This window comes from Benincasa hispida, chromosome 9 (assembly GCF_009727055.1).
Source record: "Benincasa hispida cultivar B227 chromosome 9, ASM972705v1, whole genome shotgun sequence".
NCBI lineage: Eukaryota > Viridiplantae > Streptophyta > Magnoliopsida > Cucurbitales > Cucurbitaceae > Benincasa > Benincasa hispida.
The window spans coordinates 63988876-64008561 of NC_052357.1; the positions used below are offsets into that span (position 1 = coordinate 63988876).

Consider the following 19686-nt stretch of genomic DNA (forward strand, 5'->3'; position numbering starts at 1 on the left):
TATTTCAATTACAACAAAATTTTAACATTGAAAACTCAATTCAAAAAATACAAAAGGCACTTCCAAGACGGGCCTTTTTACCCAAAAGATTGAAGGTTTGATTTCCATCTCCATCATTATTATACTAAAAAACACCAAATGAGGTATGCACAGTTGAATAAACTAAACAATATATATATAGCCATAAATAAATCTTAACCTAATTTAATTACATTGATGACTCAAAAGCTGACTTTGGAGTATACAATAATATATTGTTGCAAGTTGCAAATACAAGGGAAATATATATATTTTTTATTTAAATACAAGAAACAGACATTATGACTTGGCAAAATGTAGACCCAACCAATCTCTGAAGGTGATGACAAGATAAGAAAAGAATTTAATTCTCAAAACATTTCATTTACAAAGTGGAGTGCCACATTCCTCTGCCTACTCTTGCCTCTCAAAGCTGTAATAATTTACTAAAAGGAGATTCAGGATAATATATATATTCTACATATAACATTACCTATTTAGCTTACAATAAATAGCCTCATTCTGGAGCACGAAAAAATGTCCAACAAATATAATTACATGTACACAAAACATAGGAATAACTGCGAACTCCCGGAACAATTTAACCAGTATTTCGAAGTGATTAAGCGAATCTGACTTTTCTTCTAAGTCACCTCAAGCAGTATCCCAAGCAAAAACAAGCTCCATCTTACCGGAACTACCAAAGCAATTGATGTTGAACCAAGTAAATGATTGCAGAGAAGTCGCTAGAGACTACACGATGAAGGCCGAACGAAAAAACCTATTCGATTGAGCTGATTACATGTATTGTGCCAACCACTGCTTACACATATCAAGCACGGGGAGGGCGTTTGCGTGCAATGCCTGAAAGAGAAACGGACAGCTCAACTTGAGTTACTGTTTCTAAATCAAGCATCCAAAGCGCTATAATCTTCACATTGGTCAACATTCACATTAACATCACAAGGAAAAACAAAAGACGTGACGTTAAATTCATGTGAGTGTGTGAGAACAAGAAAAGGTGGTTGGTATAGTAATACAGACATCATTGCCACTAAGCCATATAGTCGATCAATTTACTTACCATAATGTATATATTGAATAATTTCTCTCTTTTTCCTTTGTCCCAAATCTATCTCAAACAATAAACAAATTCAATGCATTTAAAGAACTCACGTTTAAATAATAATAAAATCAAACAAGAATTATCAGGTTGCATGAATTAACAATTTTAAAAACCGGCAACATATATATATATATGTCATATCATGCTTGAACGACAGGTGGTGTTTGGTTTAAATTTTAACGAGTGGTAAAAAGTGTTCAGACGAATTACATACACTTTTTAAAGATTTCAATGGTCGAAACTGGCTTGAGAAATTAATTTTAAAAACAGATAAAAAAGACACCTGGTACTTTTAGAGAGAGTATATAAAGTTTCTTCAACGTATATAAAGGGTAGGAAGGAAAGTAAGGTAAGAAAAATAATGGTCATCAGATTCCTGGCCGAGATCAAACTAAAACTCAGTTCAAATTAGAATTCCTTAATAGATGTGCTCAAGATGCCTGACCTGATGAGCTACATACTCAACATCAGCAACACTTCCACTTCGTGAAGCGATTTGGAAAGCACTTTTGAGACGGCCGCAGACCACACAAGCCAAAACTTTTCTGTATGTACGAGATGAGTGCCATAAGGATTTGAAGCAATTGTATGGATTATGAAAATTCAAAATAATGCATGATGAGAAACATAATAACTTCTTCAATGGTTCATATCATCGATCATTCTTGTGAAAATCATACTATAATTGAGGATGAATTATTATCATCTCCACTCCCAGCATCGATGACAGAATGAATGCAGGAAATTTAACAAAGTAATGGACTCAAAATTTTATTAAAGTGAATTCTTCGGCCCTTAGTATAGGCAGAAAGTCAATGTGGTAATAGAAAATTGTTGAGTAATTACTTTACAAGCTCAATAAAGCTTACAAATCCATTTATCATATGTGGTTACTGTACTCCTGCCATCTAGATTTTTCATGGGAATATAAATTATCTTAACGTACAGAGAAACCTCCCTCAAAATTCTAATAGTTGTTCTCTAGTCCCACCCAATATACAATATGCCAATCTCCTTTCCTCTGTCCCTTTTCGAGCTACTTCCTAACAAAGTCCTATTTGTGGGGGGGAACTTCGGTGCAAAAAGGATGTCTCTGTGAGACTAGGATGCCTCTGTGGGTTAACAGGGCAGTCTTTGAAACATAAACCCAACATTCGAACGTGCATGGCATGGCTCTTGGGCCATAATCCAACAGAGCCTTCATTTGGTCGATATGGAATGAAGAAATTTGCAGAATTTTCAAGACAAGGAGAAGCCTTTTGATTCCCCTTTTCTGATTCTCTATCCTTCTTGGCTACATCCCAAGTGAAAAGATCTCCCCTCTAACAATTATATTATGAACTCTCTTCTTTTCAATTCCTTTGGATGGAGTTTTGTCCCCTTTTTTTGTAATGTCATGCTAATAATGAAATTCTCTAATAAAAAGAAAATTATAAATTCATAAAGTGGTCATGACAGTTTTTTTACACACGGACACATATCGGAATGAAGAGCAAAATGATTACCTGTGACTGCTAGTCAGCATATCTATGAGACGGTCTGGCCGCTCCTTGTGTTTGTTAGCATATACATTTATCGCTGCTCCCAAAACCTACCATTCCAAGAACAAGTATAATTAAAACATACACATTCTCCAATATGTTACACAGTAGAACAAAAGTACAATTTCGTTACCTGGTCCCAATCGCCATCCTCAATGGTGCCTTTGATATTTCTGAAGAACTCTGTCAACTGACCACCTTTCTTCCTCTCAGCAAGCGATGCAGCAACACCAGCATATATATCAACAGCTGGAGGTGGCAAGACGGTGTTCAAGTTTTGTTTTTTTTTTCTTTTTTTTTTTTTTGGAAACACAATTATAGCACAATCTTAATAATTAGAAAAGAAAAAGTTGCCCAGCCTACACAATGCAATTACTACCTGGAAGACCAAACTGATATATAATCTGGAAGGCCAAATCAAAGTTTTTCTCCACAAGGGTCTCAGCAATCTTACATCTTCTCCTGAAAAAGCAAAACAGCAATTGAATTTCTTCATTTGCTTCTTGTGAGCTATACGACTCCACAAAGTATTTAAAGCACATCGTCCTTTATCTTCTTAGAAGTCAGAACACACCTTGCTTGAGTAAAATGATAGAAAAAAGGACAAGGGTCTCAGCATGGGACTCTAATCTTAATCTCTAGATATTATGATCCACACTTTGCAATAAGATTTTACTTCTTTTTTATTTATTATTTATTTTTAAAGGGGAAAAAACCATTCCCAAGTTGGAAATAATATATTTCTGCATGAAAAGATCAAGAGTCATGTGGTTACTGGCTTACTGCATTTTAGTATAATGAAAATAAAACCTTGTTGATGAAAGTAATAAAACCTGAATGTTTCAGGATCATTTGGATTTCCAAAGAGTGAATGTTTCCATTGTGGTCCATCTGAATCATTGAATGACTTCACAACTTCCACCTAAAAATGTCAAAAACCCACAAGAAGATTTTAAGAATTGCTTGTACAAATTACACCTCCACCAATGACTTGGCACAGAGAAACATTATATACTGCTGCTAAAACAAAGTCCACGTGATCTTAACTTTTAACTAGTATCATAACGAACAAACATCCATCTTTTATCTGCTTTTGGATAAGGAATCTATCTATATGTATTTGACCATTATGTATGGGCTCCCCCTCCTCTTATGTTCATCTTTTGTTACCACCGGGGTTGTCTTCTCCTCCTTTTACTTTGGGATTCTTTGTAACTTTAATGCTTCTCCCTTTTGTACCTCTTTGGATAATTTCATTCATCAATGAAGTGTTTTTTATAGGAGACCAGCAATTTCTTCTTTAATAACAACCAAAGAATCTCATGATTTTTCTCACGAAGTAAAAGTGCGAGAACTGTTGAGGATGAAATATATTTAATTTTTCCGAACTTGAATGCAAATATTGAGTGAGAAATACAGAGTTGAGTTTTCCAATGAATAAATTTTTTATGTTGATTGTTAACCACTGACCAAACAAATTATCACAAGTTATTTGAGAATTTATCCATTCATATTGCCCTAATGCTACACTTAAAACTATGCTTTAGCATTATACGACAGAAGAAAGACAATAACATCCACTTTAGATGGCAGACATTACTTGGATTGAAATCCTGGCAGAAAACCTGACAAGTCCTTCTTCAGAGAGCTTCTCAGAGGCACTTTTCACTCTAACTCCCTTTACCATAGGCTTAGTAGAATCTCCACCTTTATGTCGTGCTGATAGTGCCTCATCAAAGTGCATCTGTATTTAAAATGGCAATTGAATAACAAAGCTAAAATTAGTTTTGCATTTTTATGCGTGGTTTAGTTTCAGAAGAATTATGTCAAAATTCAAGCCAACAAATTTCCATCACCACCAACCTAATACAAAAAATTTCCATTTTCTATACTATGATAGCTATCAATTTCTATACAGTAATCTTTAGTTTATTTGAGATTTACAGACTTGGAATGCTCAAATTCTAAATAAGCGTTGTCATTCTAACCATCAATTGAATATTTACAGGTCAGTTTAACATACAGAATGGGCACATCATGCTTCCGTTTCAATAAAATGCCAATATGATTTCACACATCCAACCTCACTCAACCTTCAACTGCCCATCAAGTCATTAAAGATCGTATCCTAGCTTCCTACGCAACTTATCTATCCAATAATGTACTGTAGAGCTATGGAGTGGAAAAATCAAACCTGTCTATCAATATGCATTACTGGTTTGGGAACCAAAATTCCATTAAGTTAATGTGATCTAAAGGTGCTTGTAGTCTAAGAAGCACGGATACGAGACACGGACACGGCAACACGTCATTTTTTTAAGACACAGACACGGCAATGACACATTTATTTCAACATACATTTCTTAAAACATATATCATTTTTAAACAAGAAGGAATTTCAAAGTCAATGGGTTTTTCAATAATGTGCTTAAAAAATATGAAATGAATGTTTGAATAGATACCGAACATGTTCAAGAAAATAATGTTTGAATAGATACCGAACATGTTCAAGTATATGTGTCAAGTATATGTAGGCAAGATTAATATAGTTTGCCTAAACGAAACAACCACAATATGTATCAAGTATATGTAGGCAAGATTAATTCAGCCCTTTTGCTGCTGCATTAATATAATTACATAATTTATGGAAGGAAATAAAATAGACATTCTTTCCCTATTTTGAGTTCCGATGATGATTTCAAAGTTGCTAAATATAAAATGACTCAAACACAATCAAGAGGCCCTCAACCCAACACCAAAGCAAAGAAGATCCAACATTAGAATAAGGTCGAACAAGTAGCATGAGCAGGAAATAAAATTCAGATATACCTTTGCATGTTCTAAATGCTTGACTGCTTCCTCTGGTGAGTAAGAATTCATAAACAACTGGATACAGCAAAGCCCAGCAGCAACATGATCCTGTTTTAATACCTGTAACATAAAGAGAAACAATAAGAAATTTGAAGACAAGCTGAAAGGGGGGGAAAAAGCTAAAAGACAAGCTCACTAATCGATTTATCTCTAGTTTCGTTGTTTTTAATGATGGTTGGTCACTTTTCTCCTTCAAGATGGTGCGAGTTTAGAAAACACATTCAAAACTTAAATCGATTTCAATTTCGGGAGCAACAGGTTTATGGTTAACGAGTATGATAACTTAAGTCATTCTTCAGTCAACTTATCAAGATAGTAACTTCATTGTTCTTTTTGTCCCACCGCCAGTATTTGAGTACTATACTAGATAGTTCAGCAAGGTCAGCACATATAAAATTGCAAACTACTGTTATGCTCCATTACGTGCCATTAGCTACCAATTTGTATACAATCAATAGGAAGGCACCAAGTAAATGAACTGAAATAGCTTAGTAAACACCACATTAACCCAATCCCTCAAAATTAAAGTCTTGCAAAGGGAAACAGGGTACCTGAAACACGTATAAATAATTAAAATGTTTGTGTGTTTCACAGAAGTTACAAATACGAGCAAGTGCTGCTGCCATATATTGGTTCACCGATCCATCCTGTGGTTTAGTAGATGATAACTTTGCTGAAATCACCTCCTCAAGAATAGACATCGCACCATAACCAATACAAAGGTCACACAGATCATCAATGGTCCCATAATCGGTTGCCAGTGAATCAGATCTTTGAGGTGAAGATGAGGTGACAGTTCCCACACTTGTGGGTTGAGGAGGTGCAGGGACAGAATCTAGAGGAAAAAACAGCATGCAGGCATCTCTGTAATGTCCATGCTTAAACATAAAGCCAAGCAACATTTGACATGCGTACTGCAAAGAACAAAAGCACATATCAATGACCCCATCTTATTTCAAATATATCTAACTCAAAATGATATGTCATAGAAAAGTACAAATTTGAAAAAAAAAATGCAAAGAAATAGTCATTCAATGAGACATTCTTTTCAGAGGCGCATTGGAGAATCTTGATCATATTCTTTGGAGATGCTTCATGCCATTATGTTATGGCTGATTAGGGTTCACTTTTCGGAGTGGTTTGGCGCTTCTTTCGCTCATAACCAAGATTGTTGAACAATGGTTGAGGAGGTTGGGTTGTCCCCTCCCTTTCAAGACAAGAGCAGAGTTCGCTTGCAAGCTTGATATACTAACCACAAGAGTGCAAACCACAGCCAAAAAGGATGAGGGATACCTAAGCCTAATTACAGAAGGATTAAAAAAGGAATGACCCCCGATCTTAAAATTCTAAAAATACTAATAAAATAGTAACAATAATAATATTATTATTATTTTAAAAAAAAAAAGAAAAAAAAAAACACTAAAATTAGAGATCTTATCTAAGAAAAGTCTTCTATTTGTTTACTTCCAGAGAGCCCAAATGAAAGCTTAGATAGAAGGCCCTTCACTTTTGTGGGGTATTTGACTTGAGAGAAACCATAGCATTTTTAGAGGGGCTAAGGGGTCTTGGGAAGTAATTTGCGATAACGCTAGATTCAACCCTCTTTATGGGTGTTTTCTTCCAAGGCTTTTTATAATTATTAGCTAGGCCTTCTTTCTTTTTATTGGAGACCCATCGGTAGGTTTTGGCTCTTTTTTGTTGGACCTTTTCTTCCATGCTCTTTTATATTCTTTCATATCTTTATATAAGTTCCATTTCTTACAATAACGGTAAGGGAAGAAATGAAACAAATGAATTTGGTTGTTTAAGCATTTAATGAGATGTGAAGAAATGAAACTTGGTTCTTTTATCTTTTTTGGAAAAAGCAAAGGAAACAAGCTATAAAATTCGAGAAATAAGAAACATCCATATACAAAAGAAAAAAATGCTAATCAATAAACATATTAGGTCATTCACTGCCAATATTGTGAGCTTTCTGTTCCCATATTGTGCATCGTACAGTGAAAACAGATGTCCTGTCCTAATGTCAAATCTTTCCTGCTTCAAATCATTATTAAAATACAAAAAGTCAGGGTGTGCTGACCCCCTATAAGCTAATTTTTCCTCCGCATGCTATACTTGACAGACGGTGGCAGTAACAATTAGAAACAATATCAGGGAAAGAAGCATTGCACACAGCAGTCATAGTGCCAAGCATTACAGACAAGCTAAAACATGTATACAAAAAGATTTGGCTTACTTCTTGCATGTAACTAAGACATTCAGTAAACCGGATGCTGTCCAAATTACTACGAGGTCCATCGTCTAACTCTAAACCATAAGGTGAACCATCGTTTGCAGACTCTATAAACCATCGGGATCTTTCTGACCGTGGAAAAGTTGATGGCATATGTAGAACATTGAGATAAGAATCTGCAGAAAGTGAATCATCTAATATTGTTGGCGCGCTTTTAGCCAAATGCTCGTACCTGGAATTTAACTTCTATCAGTTATTTCAACAACACATTTTTTATATTTATGCTCAAGAAAAAGGCTCAATTATAAATCTACTGCATCAAAGCAACTACGTCATGTAATCAATACATGTTCCATTGAAATAATATATAGAATAGCATTGTTTTACAACATACACTTCATGTGTCAAACGAACAAGTTCTAGTACTAGAGATGGCGGGGAAGAAGTGAAAGTGAAGACAGTAAAAATGGATGTACCAACATATATTGACAACCAACTGAATGAAACAGAAAGTATTAGGGGAAGAGGAAACTGGGAAATAAAAATTGAAAGACGTACAGGTTCTTCTTTTTATTGATCAAAGAAAGGTTTTTCCAAAAAGAATCAAATTTCATTAGATTGCACAGCAGACATCTAAAATCTTATATTGTATTTCATAAATATTCAGCTGAGAACCGTAAAGATATCTCATCAACTAGCCTGACATTTTTGGTATCCAAGGAAACACTAATCAGCTACAAGAATCAATGGTCAGAGATGGCTGCCACTTGCACAAGCAAAATACATGAGATGAATGGAAAAATACTACGGGTTGTTTGGACACTATTTCCAATATAGTTGCATTTTTCCATATTTTCGTCTATTGAGTTATCACAAATGATTTTTTTTTTTTAAAAAAACAAAATGTAGTTCCAAAAAATAAGAAGTTTGATGGCAGTGAATTCAGTTTGCTTAATGATATTAGACACATTTACTAGTCATTCTTTAACTAAAATTTCTAATTTCAAATTTCAAATTATTAAAAAAAAAAAAAAAGTATATTTTTCAGGCAGTGTTCCATACTAGTACAACCCCTTAATGCAGAAGAACGGCATCCTATTTATCTTCCATTACAATCTTCTTCTCGTTTTAAAAAAAATTATAATAGAATCATCAGCCTTTTATTTTCTACTCCTCAAATTCTAGCAAAAGGGCCACGGAAGAAAAGGAAGAAAAAGAACATTGTAAGTAAAATATTGTCTTACATTGATCGAACAGTAGCAACCTCCACAGGGGGACCTCCTTCAATAGTGTTGATAATATCTTGTACAAAAGCCATGGAATCACCCTTGTACAACTGAAAAGCTTGCCTGAGAAACATTGATGACAATACAGAAATAAGGTTACCTGAAAATTTGCTATGAACCAGATGGAAACGAATGGTTATTTAAAACTGAGACAACTTTTTAGATTACTCCACAAAACAGAAGGTCCTTTAAAGAGATAAAGTAAATACTTGAATTTCACACGTGCTTGCACATAGTGCTCCATCCGTATCAAAGCGTGGCCCCATGCATTCCAAACAGGGAAAACATCAATCTGAGAGATAAACAAAAACAGAAGTTTATATTTCACATCGTTGCAAAAGGCAATGGCTATGGCACAATATCAAATTCATATTACCTTGCACTTTTTGCATGTATATACAGCCATGCTATATCTCTCTTCCAGAATCAACCTATCACGGAGACGAGCAGATGACTCCACATCAGCAATATCATCAAGAGATGCAGCAATTCCTGACCCCAAGAGGCTTTGAAGTAACTGAGCACGAACTAGCCAAGTGTCGGCCTGAGAATGAGCATAAGAAATCTTGTCTGTTGACTGACTACCCAGACTCGAGCTGCCAGCATCTGAAGACGTGTCATCAAGATCCCTACTTTTTTCAGAATTACTTGATAAGTCAGTACCACCAACAAGCTTTCTCAACAAAGATTTAGCATAGAGTAGCCCCTGAACACAGAGAAAAGATCCTTTTATTAATCACCCCCATTAAGTTATAATGTGATTTACAGAGGAAAATATCCAAAATTGCAATTGTTTAGGAGAGCTCTACCAAAAGCAAAAGATATGTTTAGAGAGCCACAACATCATCAGATCATGGCAAGGACATGACAAAAAACAAACCTGTACAATAGTCTCTGTAGCATGATATGCACGACCAATTATTTCCATTGATGCATTCTCAGGCAATCGCTGAGAGCTCAATACATTCTTCATCTGGTTGATACACAAGTCCATGGCACTTTTGGCGGATGTTAATTCATCAGAACAGAGAGAAAGCAACGCCTACAAATAAAAGAATCAAAATATACTGAGATGTGCAGCAGAGCATACACACAGGGAATTTCAATTTCTACCACCAAATTTGTCATGGATAAGTAAAAACAATACTGACAATATCCAAGAAAAAAGGTCAATAACCCTACCTACAATTCACTGAAGAATGTAAATATCAAGATTCTAATAACTATTTGAGTAAAAATTTGTCCTTGGCCTATTTTTAGTCTAAGAATATTATTAGGTTTCTGCAGTTTGTTGGCTAATTTGACAAGAAATATGTGAAGGCATTTTTTTTTTTTTCAACTAAAGCTAAAGATGCTGAAGCTGCTTGGGTTCAAATCGACTATTCTACCTATAGTGTTTTTTTTTCCCCGTTTTTTGGGTAAAAGAAATATAACCAAACATAACTTTTCATTGATAAAATGAAAAGAGACTAATGCGTAAGGATACAATAATCTTCAAAAGGAAAGAGAAAATGATACAATAATCTTCAAAAGGAAAGAGAAAATGCTAGAAAACAAAAGGAGAAATACTGATGAAATACAAAGAGGAGAAGACAACAAAAAGCACACACTTAAACCTAACAAACCAGCTCCAAAAAGGAAATCAAAACAAGAAAGCACATAAACTATAGTTCCTCTAAGAATATCAAATCTTTAGATTTTGACTTTGTTTTCTTTTTTCTTTTTGCTCATTCCAATCGAATGGAATCTCCTTAAGCAATCTAGTACTTTTTTCAGGATGCATTATCCTCCTAATATTTTATAATTACTTTTCGTTCTTTTTATAGGAAATATAGAAACCTTTATCCATGACCTATTAATTTCAATAAAATATTTGTTCTCCAGAGATGCATAAAAAAGTAAAAAGAAAAAGTGCTCCTTAACCACTCCCCCCAGCCCCCACACAATCAAACCTCATAAAACCAGCTTCAGGTTGTACACGTATGACAAACAAAGATGCTATGACCTAACGATATTTGAGCAGTAACCTTTATCTTCTATAATGAACCCAATTTTCCTTATCAAGCTCACTGTCATACCTTAAAAAGAGTAAAGTCAGGGGCACTTTCATATCTATGAGATCCACGAACAGCTTCATCCTTTTCTGCATCACCTGTTAGCATCCACTCCTCAGAAATTGAAACAGACGGAAGTCTTTCTTGACCATCCGTGGAATATGATGATACCCGATCCTCTTGAATTCCAGTCATTGCCTCCCAAGCAACTCTTTCAGATGGTGCGAGTCCAGAACTCTTCCTTTTTCTGTAAAGCTCTTTTGGAGCAGTCTTCTCCCCAGTATTATTTCGAGGAGCCCATGAAAATGCTCTACGAGCCTCTTTCTGGAAATTACTTAGGCTTGTAGTGAAGGATGACCTTGCAGACACTCCTGATCTTGGTTTCGGTTTAGGTCTTGTGCCTGAGATGGATACACGATGTTCTCTGGGTGGAGAGTTGATATTGACAACCATAGCTTTAGTGGCATAAGTAATGATGACATTGTTGTCTCTCAAGGAAGGAAATTCTTTTATAATCTGCACATGGATAGATCATCAGATTTTATCTCAGAGAAACATAAAAGAGATGTCTTTGAATGCTTAACTCAGCATTCCACCAGATGAATACAATTTACAGCCTCTGGGATGTTAGGAAAGAATGAAGAGTACTAAAAGTCAAGGGTTGTAATACCAAAGAAGCAGATTGCAATTGCTTCCTCATCAGCAAAACCTCCAGTATCAAATGAGGATGCTCATGTAATGATGAACATCTTTGCTGCCATGGAAGTGGCAAGGCAGCCAACACACGAAGACCTAAGGCCCAGGAGTTAAGTCGAGATACCTCAACTTCGGACAGATTTCCTTCTCTACGCTTCAGGAAAAAGTGAACCTTTGGAAAAAATGGAAAGGAAATGATATTTAAGGGCCAAAAATGGAAAGTAAATTTGGATAAATAGATCTAGCCAAAGTTTTAACTGTTAGACTAGGATACAATTATTACCAGAAGTTGCTTTGAGCGAAGATTGGGTAGTAATTGCATTGCACCCATAGCCACAGGCAATGCATCATCTGAATCACTTAGTGAAGAAAGAAAGCGTGAAGCTTCTGCTGGACCTCCACCATTGAGCGGGTCAGCAGTCAGAAGCTTCACAAGTTGTCTTCCCTTTAGTTCTCGGCGTAAATCTATAGATAGTCCAGCACTTTCAGCTACCTCTAAAGCAGCAAAAACAGCTCCTTTCCCAGCTAATCTAAGAGCCAAGCCCTCAGGATCCTCCTTACACTCTACTTCAACCTGTTGTCCAAGAGAACAGCATAACGGTGAATCTCGATACAAAATCCTAGAAGAAAAATGACTTTAGAATCTTTCCCCACTCAAAATGTAAGTTTCTTAAAACATATATTTGTGACCTCTTGCCAGCTGCTAAAGTGATCGTCAGCACTTAATATATGGCCATACTTCTGCAAAGCTTGTCTGACTTGCATGACCTACATTTCCCATTTGATTAATCCAAAAAGCAGAAAGGAAACAGTTTTGGCTATCAGGAAGAGTAATCCACAAATAACAAGCAACAAAGGCCAAAACAGACTTAAAATTTAAGAGTCACACTTGATTTTTAAGAGAATCGGATTGAGGCAGGTGGCAGCTGCACATAGTAAGAACATTCAAAGCAGCATCCAGCTCCCACCTATGCATATACCTGGAATGAAAATTCAGAATTAGAAATAAAATATTTCCGCTCCCAAAGCATTTTGAGCATGTATAAAAGGAGGACTGAAAAACATGCTGCACTATCATGAGCATATTTCTTTAAATTAATAATTTGTCCCAGAAAGCAGTCAGAAGTTCATGTTCTCATTGGGCAACTATAACAAACAAAATAATAAGAATGATGATATGAAACCATTCTCGTATTTACTAGAGAAATCAAAAAGCAGAAAGCGTGCAAGTTAAGCTAAAACACCTTAATTCTAGAGATCAGCTAGAGTTTACGACCAAAGGGAGAAAATTTTCTATGGCATCACATACTTGAGGGCAAGTCTAGCTGCTAATTGTTTATCCTTCAACCGTAGACAATACTGCCAGCTAGTACTCCAGACACCAGGATTTCCATGATGTTGAGATTGTCTAAAAATTGAATCTCTCTCTTCATCACGTTCAATCAGTAGTTTAAGCAACCAATCAGACGCTCCATTACGAAGAAATCGATCAGAAATAGCAAGAGCATCCATTAACTGGCCATCATCAATTAATCTGTTCTAAAAAATGCCACTTTGTTAGAATCTAAAAACCAAATTTTGATTATGATAAATGAAAGAGCAATGTCGTAAAAAATTCAATGATCAGTATAACTTCATTGGTAGGCGTTCTACTAACCATACAACTAATGATTTCATAATTCAGTAAAGTTGAACAGTGAAATTCTTAGAAGCAAATTTCCAGATTAAATAACAAACCAAACATGAGCCACGACGTGTATTTTTTTTTTTCTTAAGAATATTACATCACATGTTAGGTAGAAGAATTTGAACCCACAGAATCTTAGAGGAAGCAGAGATTCATTAAATGTTGAGCTATGCTAGGTTCGCACCATGTGTGTCTCGTATTAGGAACATAGATACTGGTTTTCTATCTTTTTTTCTTCTATTTCTGGTAAGATATGCAATTTATTTGGAATTGATCAACAAATGATAATGCATCTGCAGAAGACTGCCCCATGTGTACTTCTCTTCCCACATGCATCTGCAGAAGAACTGAGAAACATAAAAGAAACATGAACACCTTTTAAAAGAATGCTATTACGGAAAAATGGGGAAGAACACCTTCTAAATGGTGGTAGTATGGAAACCTGAGGATGGTCACTAGCCTAAACCGCCCCTCCAATCACTTATCATAGAAAGGATACACGTCTGTAATTATCATCCTATGTATTTTTTGGAGAGAGCAGATCTTTATAAGGCTCATAATGCATATAGTAGTATTTTCTGTGTTAAATAAAGGGAAATCGCTACTGATTCCTATCAAACGCCTCTTAAAAGTGCTATTATAGTTCTTCAAAAAAAAAATGATCTTACGGACCATTTGGAAAGGAATAAACATCTTACGGACCATTTGGAAAAGACAGCCGCCTTCTTTTTAAACGAAAACAAAAATTTCATTGATATAATGAAAAGAGACTAATGCTCCAAAATACAAAACCTCCAATCAAAAGACAAAAATAAGTGACAAACACAACTAATGAAGAACAAAAGCCAAAAAAGAGAGAACTTCAACTAAGAAGCACAAAAATTTAGAGAGCCCCCATATAAGAATCTTGGCCCAAGGAATTGGGGGGAGTGGAGTGGAACCTCATTTGACCCAAGGAGTTGGGTCGCACAAAAAAAAAAAATCAATTTTAAGCCTTATTAACTCCTTATATCATGGACCCATAAATTCACAACTCCCTAAACTTCACAACTCTGTTCTTTGCCCTAAACACCACTTAAGAGACAAATCGAACCAAACCAAAGGGAAACATCAAATCAAAATACTGACAAATTGCACCGCAAAAGACCAAAAAGCTCTGGAGAAGCCCTTATGAGAGGGAAACGAGACCCTAAGCAAAGGGGAGTTTAAGAATCTCTCATAGAAGGAAAAGAAAAACAAAAAGGGACAAAAAAACCCTCAAACAATCCAGAAAAATGCAAATAGCTCTACTCTAAACGAACAGGGAACTTCTACTTTTCCATTGCTCACACTTACCCATGATTGTTCATCATCATCGAAACAAGATAAAACTTTAATAGAAGAAGGGGAATGGGATACCCAATTAACAAATTGAACATCTAATCCAAGGAGAGAAAAAAATAGATTGCTTAAAGAACTTGTCAAGACTCATTGACTGATGCCATTTAGAAGCGTCTGATGAAGAAATCAAAAGATGAGTACAAGACTTCTTTTAATGTTACTAATCCGAGCGACGAGTACAAAACTCTTCTAAAGCATTAGAGTCTCTCTCTTCGGAATCAAGTCCACTGGAAATTTCTTTCTTTCGAGAATAATACAAAGAGAACGCTTTCATAAATCTTGGCTTCACCACCCTGCTAGAACTTTGTTAGGCCACTGATAATTCATCAATATAGGAGGGGTAGAAATGTCAATATAGAAGGTTGTGAGGGAATGTTATTGATTGGTCAATGGTGGGAGAGAGAGAGAATGTTGAGGTGTAGGGAAGTGTGGAGGGATAGCCCATTTTCTTTATTTGAGTTTTGGTTGAGTATTCTCACAGTGAGAAAGGAGTCTATATTGCCTTAGGGCAATTTTCCATTCAATAATACTAATCTTGTAACAAATTGGTATAAGAGCATGTCAAATTGGGAAAATTGACTAAGAATTTTGAAGAACCAGTAGATGCCATTGATTGTTAGATTGAAGTGATTAAAGAGGGATTGAAGAAAATGCCTTAGGTTGAAGGAATGCTGGTTAATGAGACCCCTAGGATTGCTATCTGTGGAAGGCACGTTGGAGGGAATTCAAGGCTCATTGAACAATCTTGAAGAAACAGTAGCGAGGCTCGTGAGAAGAATGGATGCAATGGTGGCACCGGCCCAAGTTGAAGAAGAAGTTCCGACATTCGATCAAAATTGGGGAAAGAGAGAGAGGTGCTTTATTTATAGGGACAATGCTTACAAATATTCTGAATAACATCTAACTAACTATTTTTAAATTAACTCTTATTCTTAACCAAGTATTACATCCTTTTCTTAATAAATTCATTTAGTATACTTTGACGATATCTTGATTTATAGCAGGAATTTTGAGGAGCACTTACAGCACCTTCACAAATTGTTTCAAGCATTGGGAGCAGAAAAATTATATATCAATCACAGGAAGTGCCTCTTTCTTGTGAAAGAAATTTCTCTCCTCGGCTTTCTAATAGGCCACGATCAAATCAGAATTGATCCAAAGGAAATTGAAGCTGTCACCCAATGGCCCACCCCTGTTCTGTGAAAGATGTTCAAGCATTCCTTGGCTCGGCCTTATAAAAAATTTCAGCTCTATGACAGCATCCTTGACTGATTGTTTGAAGAAAGAGAGCTTTATTTGGGGCCCAAAACAATAAGACAGCTTTGAAAGCACCAAGGAAAAGCTGAGCAGCAGCCCTGTTTTGAGACTACCAGACTTCTCAACACCTTTCGAAGTAGTAGTGGATGCTTGTACGGCATTAGAGCTATCCTATCTCAACAAGGGCACTCAATTGAGTATTTTAGTGAGAAACTCAGTCTTTCTAAGGCAGAAATGGTGTACATATGAGCAGGAACTATACGCTCTTGTTCGTGCTCTCAAACAATGGGAGCATTATCTTCTATCCAAGGAGCTTCTCACTCAAATACTTACAATCTCAAAAGAATATAAGTCATATGCCTACTCGGTGGATTTCATTCATACTAAGATTTGAATTCATGATCAAGCATCAATCAGACGAGGAGAATAAGGTTGTTGATGCTCTTAGTCGAAAAAGTCTAATTCTAACTACACAAGCTATAGAGATGAAAGGAATTTAAGACAAAAGAGCAAGCTAAATTGGCCGAGTGTCGGAGATGAAAATTCTAAATTTTTCCGTCCTTTCTTGGATGCAAAGAAAAAAAGGAATCTTAATTCACAATTGATAAACGATCAAGGAGTATCAACACACTCCTTTAAGGACATTGAAGACTTAATATTGGGATTCTACTCCTCTTTGTACTCCAAATCTCCAGGTTTTAGAGGTATCCCTCTCAATTTGCAATGGCCTAAGGTTACCCGTAACCAGAATCTCATGCTGTTAGCCAGATTCAATCCCGATGAAATCAGATTTTCTTTGAAGTCGTTGGGAAAAAAAAAAGGCACCCGAACCTAACGGATTTACAGCAGAATTTTGTATTAAATTTTGGGATTATTTCAAAGATAACTTCATGGACTTATTTGAGGAATTTTATAGAAATGGAAAGCTAAACTCTTGTGTAACCAAGAATTTTATCAGCTTGATTCAGGAAAAAAAAAAAAAAAGGATGTTGCTTTGGCAAGAGATTTTAGACCAATCAGTTTAACTACATTGACATACAAAATTGTAGCAAAAGTATTAGCTGAGCGCTTAAAGAAAGTCATGCCAAGTATAATTGCTACTATGCAAAGCGCTTTCATTGAAGGAAGACAAATTCTAGACCCGGTTCTCATAGCCAATGAAGTGGTAGAAAATTACCGTTCTAAGAAGAAAAAGGAGTGGATTTTAAAACTTGATCTAGAGAAAGCATTTGATCGTGTAGATTAGGCCTTTCTTGAAAAAATTCTTGTTAAAAAGAAGTTTGATTCACAAAATCAATGGGCTTTGTATCTAACCCAAAATATTAAATCTTCATAAATGGAAGGCCAAAGGGAAGAATCAAAGCTTCAAGGGGCATAAGACAAGGTGACCCTCTCTCACCTTTTTCTTTTTCTACTAGTCAGTGAGGTATTAAGCGCATTTTTGGACAGGCTTCATGAAAAGGGAAAATTTGAAGGTTTTATTGTGGGAAAAGATAAAGTTCATGTATCCATCCTTCAATTCGCCGATGATACATTAATCTTTTGCAAAAATGATGATGAGATGTTAGAAAATTTAAGAAAAACAATTGAGTTCTTTAAGTGGTGCTCAAGGAAAAAGGTAAATTGGGAAAAATCTCCCTTATGTGGCATAAATATTGATGATAACAAGCTGTTTTCAGTGGCGTCCAGACTGAGTTACAAGGTCGTTCACCTTCCTTTTATGTACCTTGGTCTACCTTTAGGAGGCTACCCTAAACTGGTTAAATTTTGGCAACCAGTGATTGATAAAATTCAAGGAAAATTGGATAAGTGGAAGAGATACGACATTTCCAGAGGAGGTTGTCCCACTCTTTGTAAGTCAGTCCTATCGCACATCCCTACTTATTATATATCTATCTTCTTGATGCCAGAAAAGGTGATCCTAATTGTAGAAAGACTAATGAGGAATTTCTTTTGGGAAGGACATTGAGGAGGTAAATTGAACCATTTAGTTAAATGGGACATAGCTACCCGAATGCAAGAAAATGGTGGGCTTGGTATTAGAGGTCTGAAAATTAAGAATCTAAGGTGGGGGCCAAACATGAGATGGTATATCATGGGTTGGTATATCATCTCAGTGTTTGGAGGCTCATTATCCTATCTCACCGATTTTAATTGTTTGTGGGCCTATTTTCGGAACGTGTTTCATATCTCACCATCATTTTCCTTCCATGTATCGTACATCATCTCAGTGCTTGAACATACTTGATCATACTCGATCATTCATNGAACGTGTTTCATATCTCACCATCATTTTCCTTCCATGTATCGTACATCATCTCAGTGCTTGAACATACTTGATCATACTCGATCATTCATACTCGAGCATGCTTGATCATACTCGATCATGCTTGATCATGCTCGATCATACTCGATTAAGCTTGAACATACTCGATCATACTCAATCGTTCATACTCGATCATGCTCGATCATACTCGATCATGCTTGAACATGCTCAATCATTCTTGAACATACTCGATCATACTTGATCACGCTTGAACATACTCGATCATACCCGATCGTTCATACTCGATCATCCTTGATCGTTCACACTCGATCATGGTTGATCATACTCGACCGTTCACACTCGATCATGGTTGATCATACTCGACCGTTCATACTCGATCATGCTTGAACATACTCGATCATACCCAATCATACTCGATCATACCCGATCATACTCGATCATACTCGTGTATTTTGCACGTTTTCAATATTATGCATTATTAGTTACCTCATTTATTAAACTGCCCACCAACTTTAGTAATGACTATTCTGATTGTTTGTTGATTTTATTAATGACTGTTCTGATTGTTTGCTGATTTTATTCCACTTGTGTATTTCCACTACCCATTCAACCACTTCATTAATGACTCAACCAATTAATTAATTGGATTTGAGTCCATTCGTGATGTAAACTTAATATTTTGAGGTTGGTCACACTTTTTTTTAATATTTGTTGAGGCTGTTATTAATGTTCAACAACCACCCCTCTCCCTTCACTTTTCCTATATAACAACATTGGTCTTTCTCTATTTGCTGAGAGCCTCCATTGTCCAAGATTTATTTTGTCAATCCTGCACACCTCAAAATATTAAGTTTCAACATAGACATATGAACTCAAACATAACAACTCTGCACATCAAACACAGACATATCAACTCAGACATAACAATTCTGCACACCCAAACACAAACATCAGAACTCTCTAGACATCAGAACTCCCCACATCCTATATCATCTTAGCATCCCGAACAGCCCCTAAGTCTTTTGGCTAAGTGGGGGTGGAAACTTATCAACGAAGAGAATTCTGTTAGGAATCAAGGTAGTATGGGATGCCTTTGTCCCACATTGATTAGAATGGGATGATCAATGTGGTACTTAAGTGGCTTGGCTCTCCCACCCCAATAGCTAGCTTTTGAGATGTGGTTCTCCAAGGTGCTTAAGTACCTAACAATGGTATCAGAGCCAGTTGTCGACGTTCCGGAGTGGAAC

The 19686-nt window shown here is 36.0% G+C and overlaps 1 protein-coding gene across 2 annotated transcripts in view; it reads right to left on the reverse strand.

Moving 5' to 3' along the window:
- Positions 1-271: 271 nt before the first annotated feature.
- Positions 272-19686, reverse strand: part of LOC120085832 — a 43674-nt gene continuing 24259 nt past the window's right edge. For both annotated transcript variants that reach the window (XM_039042042.1, XM_039042043.1), the window contains 20 exons: positions 13138-13362; positions 12718-12808; positions 12519-12596; positions 12112-12402; positions 11803-12000; positions 11157-11648; positions 9959-10120; positions 9455-9784; positions 9288-9370; positions 9037-9141; positions 7796-8024; positions 6108-6470; positions 5515-5616; positions 4286-4429; positions 3519-3607; positions 3065-3147; positions 2819-2934; positions 2650-2735; positions 1590-1689; positions 272-882 (listed from right to left, as the gene is read on the reverse strand). In XM_039042042.1, the coding sequence (XP_038897970.1) occupies positions 817-882; positions 1590-1689; positions 2650-2735; positions 2819-2934; positions 3065-3147; positions 3519-3607; positions 4286-4429; positions 5515-5616; positions 6108-6470; positions 7796-8024; positions 9037-9141; positions 9288-9370; positions 9455-9784; positions 9959-10120; positions 11157-11648; positions 11803-12000; positions 12112-12402; positions 12519-12596; positions 12718-12808; positions 13138-13362 (3433 nt within the window). In that variant the 3' untranslated portion in view covers positions 272-816. The remainder of the gene's footprint in view (positions 883-1589; positions 1690-2649; positions 2736-2818; positions 2935-3064; positions 3148-3518; positions 3608-4285; positions 4430-5514; positions 5617-6107; positions 6471-7795; positions 8025-9036; positions 9142-9287; positions 9371-9454; positions 9785-9958; positions 10121-11156; positions 11649-11802; positions 12001-12111; positions 12403-12518; positions 12597-12717; positions 12809-13137; positions 13363-19686) is intronic.